Below are 18339 nucleotides of genomic sequence, written 5' to 3'. Positions count from 1 at the left end.
AGCCCTCACATGCCGGCTGCTCAGCTGAGAGCCCTCACATGCCGGCTGCTCAGCTGAGAGCCCTCACATGCCGGCTGCTCAGCTGAGAGCCCTCACATGCCGGCTGCTCAGCTGAGAGCCCTCACATGCCGGCTGCTCAGCTGAGAGCCCTCACATGCCGGCTGCTCAGCTGAGAGCCCTCACATGCCGGCTGCTCAGCTGAGAGCTCTCACATGCCGGCTGCTCAGCTGAGAGCTCTCACATGCCGGCTGCTCAGCTGAGCGCTCTCACATGCCGGCTTCTCAGCTGAGCGCTCTCACATGCCGGCTTCTCAGCTGAACGCTCTCACATGCCGGCTGCTCAGCTGAGCGCTCTCACATGCCGGCTGCTCAGCTGAGCGCTCTCACATGCCGGCTGCTCAGCTGAGCGCTCTCACATGCCGGCTTCTCAGCTGAGCGCTCTCACATGCCGGCTTCTCAGCTGAGCGCTCTCACATGCCGGCTGCTCAGCTGAGCGCTCTCACATGCCGGCTGCTCAGCTGAGAGCTCAACTGAGAGCTCTCACATGCCGGCTGCTCAGCTGAGAGCTCTCACATGGCGGCGGCCGGGCATGCCAACGGCCGGGCACTCAGCTGAGAGCTCTCACATGCTGGCGGCTGGGCGCTCAGCTGAGAGCTCTCTCTCTTTTGCGCTGCTCAAAAAAAGTTACATGCTGCGTTCCTTCCGCCCGGCGCAGCGTCAAAATAACATCGTCCAGCGGATGCAACGCTGACACTTGTGTTATAGTGCGTCGTCCATACAAGTCCATGGAGAATAGCGGAGTGTAATATTCTCCATAGTGACGAACTGCGCTGAACGCAAGTGTGAAAGTAGCCTTTGTCATCCGTTGTACAACGCATCAGTCACATGCGTCAAGCAACGCATGTGACTGATGCAAAACAACAGAAATGTGAACCTAGCCTTATGCGAACGTGCCCCACAAATCTTTTCACACAACCACCGTCCCTCATAACTATGAGCCAAGACGTACACCCCCAAATTTCTGAGGTAAATAGTGCACAACTCAACCCCAAATTTGCCTCAAAGCCGAGCTACATTGCCAGGGCACGTCGCATTATCAGTTTCTGAGCACAAATCTGGGCCCACTTGTTGTAAAGCAACTACAACTACACACAGTTGAAACATGTTGAGAGTTGTGGTGAGAGAACTGTACAAAACAGCGCTAAATCATAGCAAAGCCAAGGGACATACCTGCCCTCCAGCCACTCCCTGACAAAAACGCCTTCTACAGCTGTCACTCGAGTGACGACAGCGGGCGGTCTCCTCACAAGAGCCTCCTCCCCTTCCCCCGCCTGCTTTACTGTGTACCACCTCCCCTCCAACTATTCCCACCCTCGGCTACTACGAGCGGAGCGGCAGAACCACGTTATTCCTGTCACACCGGAGCCACCTGAGGTAAGAAGAACGTTCTAGAAATATTTTCCCTGACGCAACCGATTCCCGCTCTTTCTGCCCCGCCCTTTTGATTGGCTGAGCGCTGGACACCAGCGGGCAGGCGGTGTGGGCGTGGCCCGGAGGCGACGGTTGAGCGCGTTTTTTGCCGCCCATTTTAATTAGTCCACTTGTTATAAAGATGGTGCTGGTTGTGAGGGAATAATGGCGGCTGAGGCGGTCGTCGTCGAGCTTGTGGCCAAATCTCTGTAAAATATATCAGTTTGTGCTGGCCTGGACAATCATGAACACTGTTGTCAAACTACAGCGACCATAATGCTCTGCGGCTCTTTTTTTTTTATAGCTTTAGCTAGTGTCCTGTCAGCAAATGTGCAGATTTGGGTATATAAACTGTGAAATGTGGAAATTACATGAAGTAATTAAAGTCAAGTGAAAGAATTATTAAATTACATGCTTGTACTAAGCAGTTTCAGGTATTTCCCATCTTTATAAATGGATATAATCAGCTAGGGCTTGTAAAAAAACAAGCAATTTCGCAATTTATCGCTTGTTAAAATTTTACGCCATTCGTGAGGTATTCGCACATTTATTTTCTGTACAGCTCGTTGTCTATGAGACCGACCACCGCTGCTGTCTAGCTTGTAAGCACTGCTCTGAAGCCGGGCCTGGTTTAAAGGGGTATTTCCATCTCCAAGATCCTATCCCAATGTATGTAGTTGAACAGTGGTCCCCAAACTCAGTCACTGGAGGGCTCTTGTCGGCTCAGTCCGACACTGCCTCCTTAAAGGGGTATTCCCATCTCCAGGACCTTATCCCAACATGTAGTAGGTGTAATAATAATAATATTAGTAAATACATCCAATTAGAAATGTAGTATAGTTCTCCTGATTAGTTATGTTGCTTACCTTATGTTCAGGGCATTGCAGGACCTTAGGTATCTATGGTTACGACCACGCATATAGTCACAGATAGCTAAACGGTTGCTAGTGGTCATAAGCAACACAGTGAATCCGAAGAAGTAGTAGCAAATATCACCAATTAGAAATATAGAATAGATCATTGGGTTCACTATGTTGCTTACCCCGTGTTCAGGGCACTGCAGGACCTTAGGTATCTATGGTTATGACCACTAGCAACTGACTAGTTAACTATCTGTGACTTTATGCGTGGTCGACTCATAACCATGGATACCTAAGGTCCTGCAATGCCCTGAACATGAGGTAAGCACATAGGGAATCCGAAGAAGTAGTAGCAAATACCGCCAATTAGAAATGTAAAATAGATCATCGGATTCACTATGTTGCTTACCTCATGTTCATGGCATTGCAGGACCTTAGGTATCTATGGTTATGACCACTAGCAACTGACTAGCTAACTATCTGTGACTATATGCGTGGTCGACACGTAACCATTGATACCGAAGGTCCTGCAATGCCCTGAACATGAGGTAAGCACATAGTGAATCCAAAGAAGTATTCTACATTTCTAATTCGAGGTATTTGCTAATATAATAATTCTTACACTTACTACATAAAGGGATTAGATCCTGGAGATGGGAATACCCCATTAAAGGGAACCTGTCACCAGATTTGGTGACTATAGGCTGCGGCAACCACCAGTGGGATCTTATACAGCATGTTAGAATACTGTATATATAAGAGCCCAGGCCGCTGTGTAGAACGTAAAAATCACTTTATAATACTCACCTAAGGTGCAGTGCCGTGCAGACTGGTCATTGGGTGTCTCCATTCTCCGGTACCAGTGCTTCCTCTTTCGGCTATCTTTGTCCTCCTTCTTCTGAAGCCTGGGTGCATGACGTGTCCAACGTCATGCACATGCGCCAGCTTTAAGGTCCTGCGCAGGCGCACTATAATACTTTGATCTGCCCTGCCAATGCCGACCTGTGTGGATGACGTAGGATGCGTCATGCACCCAGGCTTCGGAAGCAGGAGTACAAAAATGGCCGAAAGAAAAGGTACCGATACCAGAGAATGGAGAGATCCATCTGACCAGTCTGCACCGCCCTTAGTTCAGTGTTATAAAAAGATTTTCTTTGTCGCTCCTAATTGGGAGACCCAGACAATTGGGTGTATAGCTACTGCCTCCGGAGGCCACACAAAGTACTACACTTAAAAGTGTAAGGCCCCTCCCCTTCTGGCTATACACCCCCCCGTGGGATCACGGGCTCCTCAGTTTTATGCTTTGTGCGAAGGAGGCCAGACATCCACGCATAGCTCCACTGTTTAGTCAGCAGCAGCTGCTGACTATGTCGGATGGAAGAAAAGAGGGCCCATACGAGGGCCCCCAGCATGCTCCCTTCTCACCCCACTTTCTGTCGGCGGTGTTTGTTAAGGTTGAGGTACCCATTGCGGGTACGGAGGCTGGAGCCCACATGCTGATTCCTTCCCCATCCCCATTAGGGCTCTGGGTGAAGTGGGACTTTACCGGTCTCCGGGCACTGAGGCCGTGCTCCATCCACAGCCCCTGGAGGATCTGCTGGATACGGAGCGGAGTTTCCTCAGGGACAGGACCCTGCTCCATCAAGGTACTCCGTGTCCCCGTGCTTATCGCACGCACACTGCAGCATTGCTGGGTGTGTTAGTGCGCCGGGGTAAACAGCGCTGCTGCGCTTGTGCCGTTACTCACTACAGCTCTGCTGAGTGAGGTGACTTAGTACGATCGGCCGATCCGGCCGCGGGGGTCAGTTTTTACTGCGTCGCGGCTGGGATTTGTGGTGCGCCGGGGACTTCCGCGCTGGCCGTGCATATATGACGGCCGCGCTAGATTACTACAGTCCCCGGCTTTTGCGGCCTAGTTCGTATCGTTCCCGCCCCCAGACCTGCCAGTCAGGAGGAGGGCGGGACGCTGTACAGACCAGCAGCGCTAAGAGCTGGAGTCTGTTTTACATACTCCAGCCCTCACACTAGGCACAGTGGGACGCAGTTTCCCGCACTTTTGTTTGTGACGCCCACGGTCCGCCCCTCTTCACAGGACGCCGGCAGCCATTCCTGCCTGCACGCTGAGCTGCAGAGGGGAGACGGGGAGACTCAGACAAGGGATTCTACGACCTCACACCCGCTTTCAGCGGGCGGTAAGCAGCCCTCAAGGGCTCTCCCCCACTTGTGCCATAGTGTACTTTGTATTTGTGCTGGCAATACTTTGCACTGTACAGTCGCTGGTGATTTTCTGCTATATACCCTCCTTAGATTTCTCAAGGAGACAACAGCATGTCGTCCGCAAAAAGCAAAAGTGCCAAGGCACGGACTTTATATGCTGCTTGTACCGCATGTGGGGCTACTCTACCGGCAGGTTCCACTGACCCCCATTGTGTGCAGTGCTCGGCCCCTGTGGCAATTGCTCAGCCGGGGCCGCTGCTAGAGGTGACCCAGGGAGAACCACCTGTGAATGCTGTCCAGGTGACAGGGACGGAGTTTGCAGCTTTTGCTGACAGATTGTCTATGACTATGTCTAAAATTCTTGAAACATTGCAGTCTAGACCAGTAACTCAGACCATGGGCACTGTTGATTCATTGCCACCTTGTCCCCCTCAGCTGGACCACTTCCTAGCTCCGGGGGTGTCACATGCACCCCAGGGTGACGGCTCTGACTCGGACGACAGTCCCAGACAACCTAAGCGGGCTCGCTATGAGCGACCCTCAACTTCATCACACTGGTCAGGGTCCCAGCGGGACGACTCTCTGTGTGATGAGGCGGATGTAACTGATCAGGAGTCTGATGCTGGGGCCGCTCTCAATCTAGATATCCCGGATGGTGACGCCATAGTGAATGATCTTATAGCGTCCATCAATAAGATGTTAGATATTTCTCCACCAGCTCCTCCTGCGGAGGAGGCAGCTTCACAGCAGGAGAAATTCCATTTCAAGTATCCCAATCGTAAATTAAGCACTTTTCTGGACCACTCTGACTTTAGAGACGCAATCCAGAAACACCACGCTTATCCAGATAAGCGTTTTTCCAAACGGCTTAAAGATACACGCTATCCTTTTCCCCCTGACGTGGTCAAGGGCTGGACACATTGTCCCAAGGTGGACCCTCCAATCTCCAGGCTTGCAGCCAGATCTCTAGTTGCAGTGGAAGATGGGGCGGCACTTAAAGATGCCACTGACAGACAGATGGAGCTCTGGTTAAAATCCATCTATGAAGCGATTGGAGCGTCGTTGGCGCCAGCATTCGCAGCCGTATGGGCACTCCAAGCTATTTCAGCTGGGCTTACACAGGTCGACACGGTCACACGTACATCTGCTCCGCAGGTGGCACCCTTGACCTCTCAAATGTCTGCATTCGCGTCTTACGCGATTAATGCTGTCCTAGACTCTACGAGCCGTACGGCGGTGGCGTCAGCCAACTCTGTGGTTTTACGCAGAGCTTTGTGGTTGAGAGAATGGAAGGCAGATTCTTCTTCCAAGAAGTGCTTAACCAGTTTGCCTTTTTCTCGTGACCGATTGTTTGGTGAGCGTTTGGATGAAATCATTAAACACTCCAAGGGTAAGGATTCATCCTTACCTCAGCCCAGACAAAACAAACCCCAACAGAGGAGGGGACAGTCTGGTTTTCGGTCCTTTCGAGGTTCAGGCAGGTCCCAATTCTACTCGTCCAAAAGGACTCAAAAGGATCAGAGGGGCTCAGATTCTTGGCGGACTCAATCACGCCCAAAAAAGCCAGCCGGAAGAACCGTTACCAAGACGGCTTCCTCATGACTCTCAGCCTCCTCTCTCCGCATCCTTGGTCGGTGGCAGGCTCTCCCGCTTTGGCGACATTTGGCTGTCACAGGTCAAAGACCGTTGGGTGAGAGACATTCTGTCTCACGGGTACAGGATAGAGTTCAGCTCTCGTCCTCCAACTCGCTTCTTCAGAACTTCTCCACCGCCCGACCGAGCCGATGTTCTGCTACAAGCGGTGTCCGCTCTAAAGGCGGAAGGAGTGGTGACTTCTGTTCCTCTTCAGGAACAAGGTCACGGTTTTTACTCCAATTTGTTTGTGGTGCCAAAGAAAGACGGGTCGTTCCGTCCCGTCCTGGATCTAAAGCTGCTCAACAAACACGTAAAAACCAGGAGGTTCCGGATGGAATCTCTCCGCTCCGTTATCGCCTCAATGTCTCAAGGAGATTTCCTAGCATCAATAGACATCAAGGATGCTTATCTCCACGTGCCAATTGCGCCAGAGCATCAGCGTTTTCTACGCTTCGTTATAGGAAGCGAACACCTGCAGTTCGTAGCTCTACCTTTCGGGCTGGCGACAGCCCCTCGGGTCTTCACCAAGGTCATGGCAGCAGTAGTAGCAGTCCTGCACTCGCAAGGTCACTCCGTGATCCCATATTTGGACGATCTACTTATCAAGGCACCCTCTCAAGAGGCATGCCAACACAGCCTGAACGTGGCACTGAAGACTCTCCAGAGTTTCGGGTGGATTATCAACTTTTCAAAGTCAAATCTAACCCCGACCCAATCACTAACATATCTTGGCATGGAGTTTCATACTCTCTCAGCGATAGTGAAACTTCCACTGGACAAACAGTGCTCGCTACAGATAGGGGTGCAATCTCTCCTTCAGGGCCAGTCGCACCCCTTGAGGCGCCTCATGCACTTCCTAGGGAAGATGGTAGCAGCAATGGAAGCAGTTCCTTTTGCGCAGTTTCATCTGCGTCCACTACAATGGGACATTCTCCGCCAATGGGACGGGAAGTCGACGTCCCTCGACAGGGAGGTCTCCCTCTCTCAGGCAGCCAAGGAATCTCTCCGGTGGTGGCTTCTTCCCACCTCATTGTCAAAAGGAAAGTCGTTCCTACCCCCATCCTGGGCGGTGGTCACGACAGATGCGAGTCTATCAGGGTGGGGAGCAGTGTTTCTCCACCACAGGGCTCAAGGTACGTGGACTCGGAAAGAGTCCACCCTTCAGATCAATGTTCTGGAGATCAGAGCAGTCTATCTTGCCCTACAAGCCTTCCAACAGTGGCTGGAAGGCAAGCAGATCCGAATTCAGTCGGACAACTCCACAGCGGTGGCATACATCAACCACCAAGGGGGAACACGCAGTCGGCAAGCCTTCCAGGAAGTCCGGCGGATTCTGACGTGGGTGGAAGACACGGCATCCACCATATCCGCAGTTCACATCCCAGGCGTAGAAAACTGGGAAGCAGACTTTCTCAGTCGCCAGGGCATGGACGCAGGGGAATGGTCTCTTCACCCGGACGTGTTTCAGGAGATCTGTCGCCGCTGGGGGATGCCGGACGTCGACCTGATGGCATCACGGCACAACAACAAGGTCCCGGTTTTCATGGCACGGTCTCACGATCACCGAGCTCTGGCGGCAGACGCCTTAGTTCAAGATTGGTCGCAGTTCCGGCTACCGTATGTGTTCCCACCTCTGGCATTGTTGCCCAGAGTGCTCCGCAAAATCAGGTCCGACTGCCGCCGCGCCATTCTCGTCGCTCCAGACTGGCCAAGGAGGTCGTGGTACCCGGATCTGTGGCACCTCACGGTAGGCCATCCGTGGGCACTACCAGACCGTCCAGACTTGCTGTCTCAAGGGCCGTTTTTCCATCTGAATTCTGCGGCCCTGAACCTGACTGTGTGGCCATTGAGTCCTGGATCCTAGCGGCCTCAGGTTTATCTCATGAAGTGGTTGCCACCATGAGACAGGCTAGGAAGCCATCCTCCGCCAAGATCTACCACAGGACGTGGAGGATATTCCAATCTTGGTGCTCTGCTCAGGGAGTTTCTCCCTGGCCTTTTGCATTGCCTACTTTTCTTTCCTTCCTGCAGTCTGGGTTGGAAAAAGGTTTGTCGCTTGGCTCCCTTAAGGGTCAAGTCTCCGCGCTATCCGTATTTTTTCAGAAACGCCTGGCGCGACTTCCTCAGGTACGCACGTTCCTGCAAGGGGTTTGTCATATCGTCCCCCCTTACAAGCGGCCGTTGGAGCCCTGGGACCTGAACAAGGTTCTAATTGCTCTCCAGAAGCCGCCTTTCGAGCCTATGAAGGAGGTTTCCCTTTCTCGTCTTTCACAGAAAGTGGCCTTTCTAGTGGCGGTCACGTCTCTTCGGAGAGTGTCCGAGCTGGCGGCGTTATCATGCAGATCTCCATTCCTGGTGTTTCACCAGGACAAGGTAGTTCTGCGTCCAATTCCTGAATTTCTTCCCAAGGTGGTATCTTCCTTTCATCTCAATCAAGATATCACTTTACCGTCTTTGTGTCCGCATCCAGTTCACCAATTTGAAAAAGGTTTGCATTTATTGGATCTGGTGAGAGCACTCAGGATCTACATTTCCCGCACGGCGCCTCTGCGCCGCTCGGATGCACTCTTTGTCCTTGTCGCTGGTCAGCGTAAAGGGTCGCAGGCTTCCAAATCCACCCTTGCGCGTTGGATCAAGGAACCAATTCTTCACACCTACCGTTCTGCTGGGCTTCCGATTCCATCAGGACTGAAGGCCCATTCTACCAGAGCCGTGGGTGCGTCCTGGGCATTACGGCACCAGGCTACGGCTCAGCAGGTGTGCCAGGCGGCTACCTGGTCGAGTCTGCACACTTTTACCAAGCATTATCAGGTGCATACCTACGCTTCGGCGGATGCCGGCCTAGGTAGACAAGTCCTTCAGGCGGCGGTGGCTCACCTGTAGGAAAGGGCTGTTTGACGGCCCTATCACGAGGTATTCTTTTACCCACCCAGGGACTGCTTTTGGACGTCCCAATTGTCTGGGTCTCCCAATTAGGAGCGACAAAGAAGAAGGGAATTTTGTTTACTTACCGTAAATTCCTTTTCTTCTAGCTCCAATTGGGAGACCCAGCACCCGCCCTGTTTTTCTTAGGAAGTTTGTTTTTTTCGGGTGCACATGTTGTTCATGTTGAACAGTTCAGTTCTCCGAGGTTGTTTCTCGGGTTGAATTTGTATTTAAAACAGTTATTGGCTTTCCTCCTTCCTGCTTTTGCACTAAAACTGAGGAGCCCGTGATCCCACGGGGGGGTGTATAGCCAGAAGGGGAGGGGCCTTACACTTTTAAGTGTAGTACTTTGTGTGGCCTCCGGAGGCAGTAGCTATACACCCAATTGTCTGGGTCTCCCAATTGGAGCTAGAAGAAAAGGAATTTACGGTAAGTAAACAAAATTCCCTTCTTTACGTTCTACACAGCGGCCTGGGCTCTTATATACAGAATGTTAGAATGCTGTATATAAGAGCCCACTGGCGGTGGCCGCAGCTTATAGTTGCCAAATCTGGTGACCGGTTCCTTTTTTAAGGATGCAGGGTCTGACTGAGGCGAGAAGAGCCCACCAGTGACTGAGTATGCGGCCCACTGTTCAGCTACATACATATATTACATTATCCGCATTCACAAACTTACTATATGATGAACTGAGTAGTTTGATAAATGATGCGATGCTGCCATTGTCATGGCGCACACTGTGAATCAAGTGTGTTGTGCCATTTACTAGTGGGTGACAAACTCCTGCAGAAGGGCCCACCAAGGAAATTACCTGTCCCCCTGTGGGCCAGTCCAAGTCCGTTAGAAGGTAACAGCGCACTTCAGCTTCAGTAGTAGAGTTTGTAAGCACTTTGTGCATGTTCTTTTTAGCAGCAGTGGTCTGTTTCCAAGACAACGAGCTGTAAACAAAAGTGTTAAGTGTCAAGAATGGGAGAAAATATTAGCAAGCAGTAAACTGCAAATCTGCTTATATTTATACATATACATTTATGGGTATTCAAAGTAGAGGTTATAAAAAAATGTCTGGAGGAGATAAAGATGGAAGGAAAGTCCAGCTCACCATGAACTGAAGCTGGCTCTGCCACACCACAAATAATAATAATTATAATAATTAATAATAAAAGAAAGCTCCAGCCCGACAGATGTTCTTCTTTATATATAACACACAGGACAAGTGGTGTGATCGTTAGCAAAACCATTTACGCGTTTCAAGTGTCTAAGTGACCTGAAACGCGTAGATGCTTCAGCTAACATAACATGAAAATCACACCACTTGTCCTTTGTGTTATATTTTCCTAAATGGAGAAGATTGTATGACCGTTGGATGGAGCTGTATTTTTGTCTGAAGTGGATGCATTAAAGTAACAAAAAAATAAACCAGCCTGGTAAATCACCCGTGGTTCCGTCACTAGTTCAGAGCCTGATTTTTTTTTTTTTTTTTTGTTATTGGATTTGTTTTGGGTTTTGTACTGAAATGTAACACAATCTGTTTGTCACATATCCAGTGTGTATCAGAGTAGGCCAACAAAGCTAATGTCAGAAAAAGGAGTGGGCATGCTACTTTTCAACATGCCCAATCCTTTGCTCACGTGCCAGAGGCATTTACATGCTTCCTCTAAGACAACCAAGTTGCTCTTGGAAGTACGCCCTGAGCCAGTAACCCCAACCTATCACATCCATGTATGAAAAGGAGTCGTCCATTTGCAAAATATTATACTACTAAAATATATAACATATGATTTTATTTTTTTTTTCCGCCAGGAATTAACAAAATGGAAAAATTCAAAAAAATGACAGATGAGGAGCTTATCAGCACCCTGCGGAAATATGGCCTGCAGTATGGTCCCATTGTTGGTAAGTGGATCTCCTCCTGTTTTAATCCATATTTCTATTCTTTGAGAATAATTACTGCCTTAGTTCAGGCTCACATTGCTATAGTTAAAAATATACGCCATACGTCGGACTTGTGTCTATATTTTGAAGTATTCATTTAACGTATGTAATATGTCTAGATAGTTTTGTTTTTGTTTTTTTTCTTTAGATACTTTTTGTTTTCCAACTAGTTTTTCTGGTTTAGTCAACTCCACCCTCCCCACTGGATTTTGGTTTCAATTTTGTGGGGATGTGTAGAAAAAATGACTATATCTCCCACCCCCCACTAAATTAATTAAAGACATATACATTATTGTCGTATTAGAACGTACCATTTCTTTATCGTTCCTTATGGGAGACCCAAACCATGGGTGTATAGCTTCTGCCTCCGGAGGACACACAAAGTACTACACTAAAAGTGTAGCTCCTCCCTCCGAGCATATACACTCCCCGGATGACAAATCCAACCAGTTCAATGCTTTGTGTTCAGGAGGTCACACACACACATGCATCCTCTGATTTTTGATTTTTGATTTCAAAGATTTGGAAGAAAAGCGGGTCCAATCTGGACTTCCGGCATGTCCCTTCTCACCCCACTGTGTCGGCGGTGCTGTTAAGGTTGACTTTACAAGGCTGGAGCCTTCACATGCCGCGCTCCTTCGCCATCCCTTGGGGCTCTGGCTTGAAGTGGGAGCCATCACGGTTCTCACTGCTTTGCAGGAGACCGGTCTCCATCCGCAGCCCTGTTCAGGATCCTGCCGGACGGAGCGATGACCCCCCAGGGACCTGGCACCTGCGTCTCAAGCTAAGTACTGAGACGTTATTACCACAGAAAGTGGTCTTTCTAGGGGTCCCTTGTACTTTATTTGTGGGGGAGAATGTGTTATATGTATGTTTTAACATTTCCGGCCGGTTCTCCAGTTTTCACTGGAGAACCGCGCCGATGGTGCCTGCACGCTGGCCGCATGTTTAAATCTAAGCCCCGGCTTCGCCTGAGGCCTAGTTTCGATTCTATGTCAGTCAGTGCAGTGAGACAGGGTGGCTCCGCCCACCGGCTGCTCAGCACAGGGAAGGGACACTCCTCACTGAGGAAAGATTCCCTCCCCTGTATGCCTCATTTGCCCTCCGTCCTGCTCTCAGAGTAGGCCCTGCCCCCTCTCCTCGCTGCGGACGCCATGTTCTCAGCGTTCTAGGGCACAGAGATCAATGTCTGCAAACACATTGTGACAAATGGGGGCCTGGGACAGAGCCCCCAGTTCTGGGGGATCTGGAGGGCACAGAGATGCCCCTATGTTAAACAGTCTGGCAAGCCACAACCTCCGGTTGTGCAGCTGCTTATACACTCTGTTTATATACTCTGCTGGGGTTTTTTTTCCGAAAAGCCCCCACTTCTGGGGAATCTGGAGACACAGAGTTGTTATGTTAAACGGTCTGGCAAGCCACAACCTCTGGTTGTGCTGCTGCTTATATACTCTGTTTATATACTCTGCTGGGGGTCTTTCTGGACAGAGCCCCCACTTCTGCAGCATGTCTCATATCAGTGCAGGGCTGCAAGGCTGTTTTTTATTATGCACCGCATGTTGACTCGTACTGTCTGTACCGAGCACATAACCACATTGTGATGCCTGCTCTGACATAGTGGTGCCTCAGCCTGGAGGCTTATCCCCAGTGGTCCCTCCGGCTGCTCCGGCTCCGGGGTAGAATCCCTCTCTCCAGGGGACAGCTGTCCCGGACACTGCTGAGCATGCATCAGCCCCCTTCTCAGGGCGCTTCTGCTGCTACGGCTCGCTCAGCAAAGCTCACAGAGGATTCTTCATCTGGGAGCCCGTCCTCCTAAAATGGAGACGCAGGGTCCCCTTTCCCTCCTCGCCCCGCGGCTCTGGTTCACGAGCTGACTCGCAGGACAAGGAGGATGCCTTACTGGGGGCTCGGACGCTCTCCATGTACCCCATTGATCTATCCGAAAGTGATGCAGATGCTAATGATTTGATTGCGTCCATTATATTTGTACTGGACCTCAATCCGCCTGTATCAGGGGAGCACCCCTCTTTGGCAGAAAATCATCAGTATACCTTGCCTAAGAGAACAAGGAGTGTGTTCCTTATCCACTCCAGTTTTCAGGTCACTGTGACCAAGCCCAGAGCCTGTCCTGACAGACGCCTCCCAGAGCGTGGTTCTGATGACTGTTTCCCCCTTCCACCAGTGGTGGTCAAGGAGTGGGCTCATTCACCAAGGGTGGACCCTCCGGTGTCTAGACTTTCAGCCCGGACAGTTGTATCAGTGGCTGACGGCACCTCTCTGAGGATCCCACTGTCCGCCAGGTTGTCCTTCTGGCCAAATCTATATATGAGGCGGCAGGGGCCTCGTTCTCCACATCTTTTGCAGCAGTGCGGGCTCTCAAAGCCATCTCTGCTTCTCGGGAGGAGATGCATTCCCTCACCAGGGCCTTTATGCCCGAATTGGTTGCCTTAACTCCCAGGCTTCAGTCTTTTCATCCTATAGCTGGAGACTGTCACCGCACTGCGGTGGCCTCGGCTACTTCCCTCGCTATCCGCAGGTTCCTGTGGCTTCGAGAGTGGAAGGCAGATGCTTCTTAAGAAGTTCCTTGCTGGACTCCCTTTTGCTGGGACCAGTCTATTCGGTGAACAACTGGATGAAATTATTAAGGAAGCTTTTGGCAGGAAGAGTACTTCCATGCCACAACCCAGGAAACCTTCCAGGGCAGGAACCAGTCGAGGTTTCGTTCCTTTCGTTTCCTCTAACTGGTCGTCCTCTAAGCCCTCGGCCTCGTCCACTAACTCAGCCAAGGTCCGTAAACCAACTGGCGCATGAAGCCGCGTCCTAAGTCGGCAGGAGCTGCTGCCACCAAGGCAGTCTCCTCTTGATTATCTGGCCGCGCCAGTAACGTCCTTGGTCGGTGGCAGGCTCTCCCTCTTGGGCGACGTGTGGTTTCAACACGTCTTCGATCAGTGGGTGTGGGTTACCATCTCCCACGGCTACAGAATAGAATTCTATTCAGCCGCCAAACAGATTTTTTCTGACAACTCCCCCCTGCTCCAAGGCCGCCGCCTTCTCACAGGCCGTGGCATTCTTGCAGGCCAATGGAGTAATTGTACCAGTTCCCGACTGGGAACGGTTCTGAGATTTCTACTCAAATCTCTTCCTAGTCCCCGAAAAGGACGGTGCTTTCCGACCTGGATCTCAAGCTTCTCAACAAGCATGTTCAGGTGCGGCAATTTTGCATGGAATCTCTGCGATCAGTCAATGACCCAAGGAGATTTCTTAGCATCCATTGACATCAGAGATGTCTCTCTGCATGTGCCATTCGCAGTTTCACACCAGCGTTGGCTACGTTTTGTAATCGGAGAGGAACATTTCCAATTCGTGGCTCTCCCCTTTGGGTTAGCCACGGCCCCTCGTGTATTCACCAGTTGCGGTTTTGCTCCTCCAGGGGTTGGTAGTGATTCCTTACCTGGACGCCCTTCTAGTCAGGGCTTCATCCAGTGCAGACTGTCAGCGGAGTGTCTCGCTCACTCTCGCCACGCTTGCAAGTCCACTCTGACCCCGACCCAGGAACTTACGTACCTAGGGATGCAATTCGAGACTCTGCTGGCACTTGTGAAGCTGCCCTTAGTCAAACAGCAGTCTCTTCATCTGGCGGTTCGCTCTCTGCTGAGGCTCCGCCGTCATTCCATCAGGCACCTCATGCAGGTGCTGGGTCAGATGGTGGCGTCAATAGAAGCGGTTCCCCTTGCCAGTTCCATCTGCGTCCCCTGCAGCTGGACATTTTCTGCTGTTGGGACAAGGGACTTCTTCCTTGCACAGGCTGGTGGCTCTGTCGCCACAGACCAGGAGCTCTCTTTAAGTGGTGGCTTCGGCCCCTCTCTCTGTACCAGGGACGCTCCTTTCTGGCCCCGTCATGGGTGATTCTCACCACGGATGCCAGTCTATCCGGCTGGGGAGCAGTGTTTCTCCACCACCGAGCACAGGGCACTTGGACTCCGTCCGAATCAGCCCTCTCGATCAATGTGCTGGAAATCAGGGCTGTAGTCCTAGGACTCGCAGCCGCCTAGCAATGTTGGAAGTTCAACATATCCTTCAGTGGACGGAGGACTCCAAGTCCACCATATCCGCAGTCCACATCCCAGGCGCAGAAAACTGGGAGGCAGATTATCTCAGCCGTCAAACCGTGGACAGCGGCGAGTGAGCCCTGCATCCGGCAGTGTTCCGGTCAATTTAGCAGGCGGGGCACTCCGGGAGTGGATCTAATGGCATCCCGGCACAACCACAAGGTCCCGGTTTACGTGGCTCGCTCCCACGATCCTCAAGCCTTGGCAGCGGACGCGCTGGTTCCAGATTGGTCCCAGTTCCGTCTGGCCTACGGGTTTCCCCCTCTAGCTCTCTTGCCCAGAGTCCTGCGCAAGATCAAAATGGAGGGCCGTCGGGTCGTACTCATCGCCCCAGGCCCAGGCGAGCTTGGTTCCCAGACCTGCTCCGTCTGTTCGTAGAGGTGCTGTGGCATCTCCCGGACCGGCCAGACGTTCTCTCAGAGGGTCCGTTTTCCACAACAATTCTGCGGCTCTCAGATTGACGGCGTGGCTCTTGAGCCCTGAATCCTTACGGCTTCAGGCATTCCTTCCGAGGTCATCTTCACTATGACTCAGGCTCGGAAGTCTTCCTCGGCCAGGTTTTACCTCAGGACTTGGAGAATTTTCCTGTCCTGGTGTCGTTCTTCCGGCCATGCTCCTTGGCCGTTTTTTCCTTGCCGACCATCCTGTCCTTTCTACAGTCCGGCCTGCAGCTAGGTCTGTCCCTCATTCCCTCAAGGGACAGGTCTCGGCTCTGTCAGCGGCGTATCGCCCGACTGGCCCAGGTGCGCACCTTCATGCAGGGCGCATCTCACATCATTCCGCCTTACCGGCGGTCTCTGGATCCCTGAGACCTTTCTTTGGTCCTCATGGCCTTACAGAAACCCCCCTTTGAGCCTCTTAGGGAGGTTTCGTTGTTTAGTCTTTCACAGAAAGTGGTTTTTCTGGTGGCCATAATTTCTCTCAGGAGAGTCTCTTATTTGACTGTGCTCTCTTCGGAGTCACCCTTTTTGGTTTTTTTCACCAAGACAAGGTGGTTCTCCATCCAACTCCGGGCCTTCTCCCTAAGGTGGTGTCTCCGTTCCACCTTAACCAGGACATTTCATTGTCTTCCCTTTGTTCGGCCCCTGTGCATCGCTTTGAGAAAGCGTTGCATGCTTTAGATTTGGTGCGGACGCTCCGGATCTATGTGTCACGCACCGCTGTTTTTTTTAGGCGGTGCACCTCTTTTTGTGCTGACCACAGGTCAGCGCAAGGGTCTCTCGGCTTCTAAACCGACCCTAGCTCATTGGATTAGGTCGGCCATATCCGATGCCTACCTATGTTCTCAGATGCCTCCCCCGCCAGGGATTAAGGCGCACTCGACCAGAGCTGTCGGTGCCTCTTGGGCTATGGCTCAGCAGGTCTGTCAGGCTGCCACTTGGTCTAGTCTGCACACCCTTTCGAAGCACTACCAAGTGCATGCTCATGCTTCGGCAGATGCGAGCTTGGGCAGACGCATCCTTCGGACGGCTGTCGCCCATTTGTGAAGTTAGGTTTCGCCTACTTCTCAGTTTCTGTTTATTTCCCACCCATGGACTGCTTTGAGACGTCCCATGGTTTGGGTCTCCCATAAGGAACGATAAAGAAAAAGAGAATTTTGTTTACTTACCGTAAATTCTTTTTCTTATAGTTCCGACATGGGAGACCCAGCTCCCTCCCTGTTGCCTGTTGGCAGCTTTCTTGTTCCATGTGTTTTCACCGGCTGTTGTTGTAGACAGAAGTTCCGGTTATTCCGGGTTTTACTCTATCTCTACTTATGGGTGGATGTCCTCCTTCAGCTTTGGCACTAAACTGGTTGGATTTGTCATCCGGGGAGTGTATATGCTCGGAGGGAGGAGCTACACTTTTAGTGTAGTACTTTGTGTGTCCTCCGGAGGCAGAAGCTATACACCCATGGTCTGGGTCTCCCATGTCGGAACTATAAGAAAAAGAATTTACGGTAAGTAAACAAAATTCTCTTTTTTACATTTCAATATGTCTCCGATTGAAAATAATGGAGAAATAAACCGTATTTTATACATTTCTTTTTGTTGGGGGGGACACAAAAAAGGCATGGTCAACCACGCTTTTCTGTATGTCCAAAGAAAATGCAATACGATATAAATCTGATTGTAGTCAAAAGAACATTTTTTTTCCCACTATGTATCTCACATTTTAGTTTATGGGTACACTGCTTTATACGTCTGAATACCATTTTCTTTTTTGTTTTGCAAATTGGGGTTATACGTCTAGTGGAATGCACTGGGTAAATGTGAATACAAGCTTACAGAAGAAAAAATTGTATATATACTGTAGGCTAATAAAATCCAGTAAAATATGTACTATAAGGCCATGTGCCCACGGGGACAGTGTCCTGAAGATATATCCGCAAGACATTCCGCAGGTGCTCCCAGGAAACAGCACCACAACTTTTGTCTGTTTCCATGCTGCGGAATGTCCTGTGGATATGGTGCGGGCTTTCTGCATTGAGGATACAGTACCATGGCTTCGGCACTGCATCCTCAATGCAGAACAAGTGCTGCAGTGATCGGGGGAGTTCATACTTACCTCCATCATGCAGCACCTCGCTTTCCGGCAGCCGGGTCACTCTCTCAGCGTCTTCAGGAGAAGGTGGGCGGGCCTGAACTAGCTCCGGCTGTCAGATGACCAGAGCTCGTGCAGGCTCCACCCACCTCTTCCTTCCTGACCTGGATTCACCGCGCTCCTGTGCACCGGACGGAGAAAGTGACTCCGGTGAGGCAGGTAAGTATATGGAACCCTGCGGAGAAATCCGCAACAATAATTGACATGCTGCAGATTTTTCCGCACGATTTCCGCTGCGGAAAAATCCACAGCGTGGGCACAGCATTTCCCAAATGCCATAGAAATGGCTGGGGAGTAGCTGTGCTGCAGATTACTGGAAAATCCGCGGCTTTTCCGCGAGAAATCCGCGGCAAAATCCGCGCATTTTCCCCAGCGTGGGCACATAGCCTAATATAGACAATAGTTAACAAAAAACTACTGTATGTGACTGGCTTAGGAGAAGGGAAAAAAAAGAACTTACATTCATAAGTCTATTTACTCATTAATTGATACATATCGAATAGTAATGCCTATATATTTCTGCTCCATATAATTACACCAAACAGTGGCGTAACTAGAGTTTGATGGGTCCTGGTGCAAAGTCCAGACCTGGGCCCCCCCTCCACATAC

The 18339-nt window shown here is 50.9% G+C and overlaps 1 protein-coding gene across 2 annotated transcripts in view; it reads left to right on the top strand.

The window, feature by feature from the left end:
* The first annotated feature begins 1326 nt into the window (after positions 1–1326).
* EMD (emerin) overlaps positions 1327–18339 on the top strand; it is an 88107-nt gene continuing 71094 nt past the window's right edge. Inside the window, exons 1-2 of one of the 2 annotated variants that reach the window (XM_075324196.1) lie at positions 1327–1433; positions 10907–10999. In XM_075324196.1, the coding sequence (XP_075180311.1) occupies positions 10918–10999 (82 nt within the window). In that variant the 5' untranslated portion in view covers positions 1327–1433; positions 10907–10917. Of the gene's footprint in view, positions 1434–1663; positions 1904–10906; positions 11000–18339 lie in introns of those variants that run through there. The other variant, XM_075324197.1, reaches the window with a different exon arrangement.

Source organism: Anomaloglossus baeobatrachus, chromosome 9 (assembly GCF_048569485.1).
Source record: "Anomaloglossus baeobatrachus isolate aAnoBae1 chromosome 9, aAnoBae1.hap1, whole genome shotgun sequence".
In the NCBI taxonomy this organism is placed as follows: domain Eukaryota; kingdom Metazoa; phylum Chordata; class Amphibia; order Anura; family Aromobatidae; genus Anomaloglossus; species Anomaloglossus baeobatrachus.
Note: the sequence above shows the minus strand (reverse complement) of the source record. Positions and strands in the feature narration are given on the sequence as shown.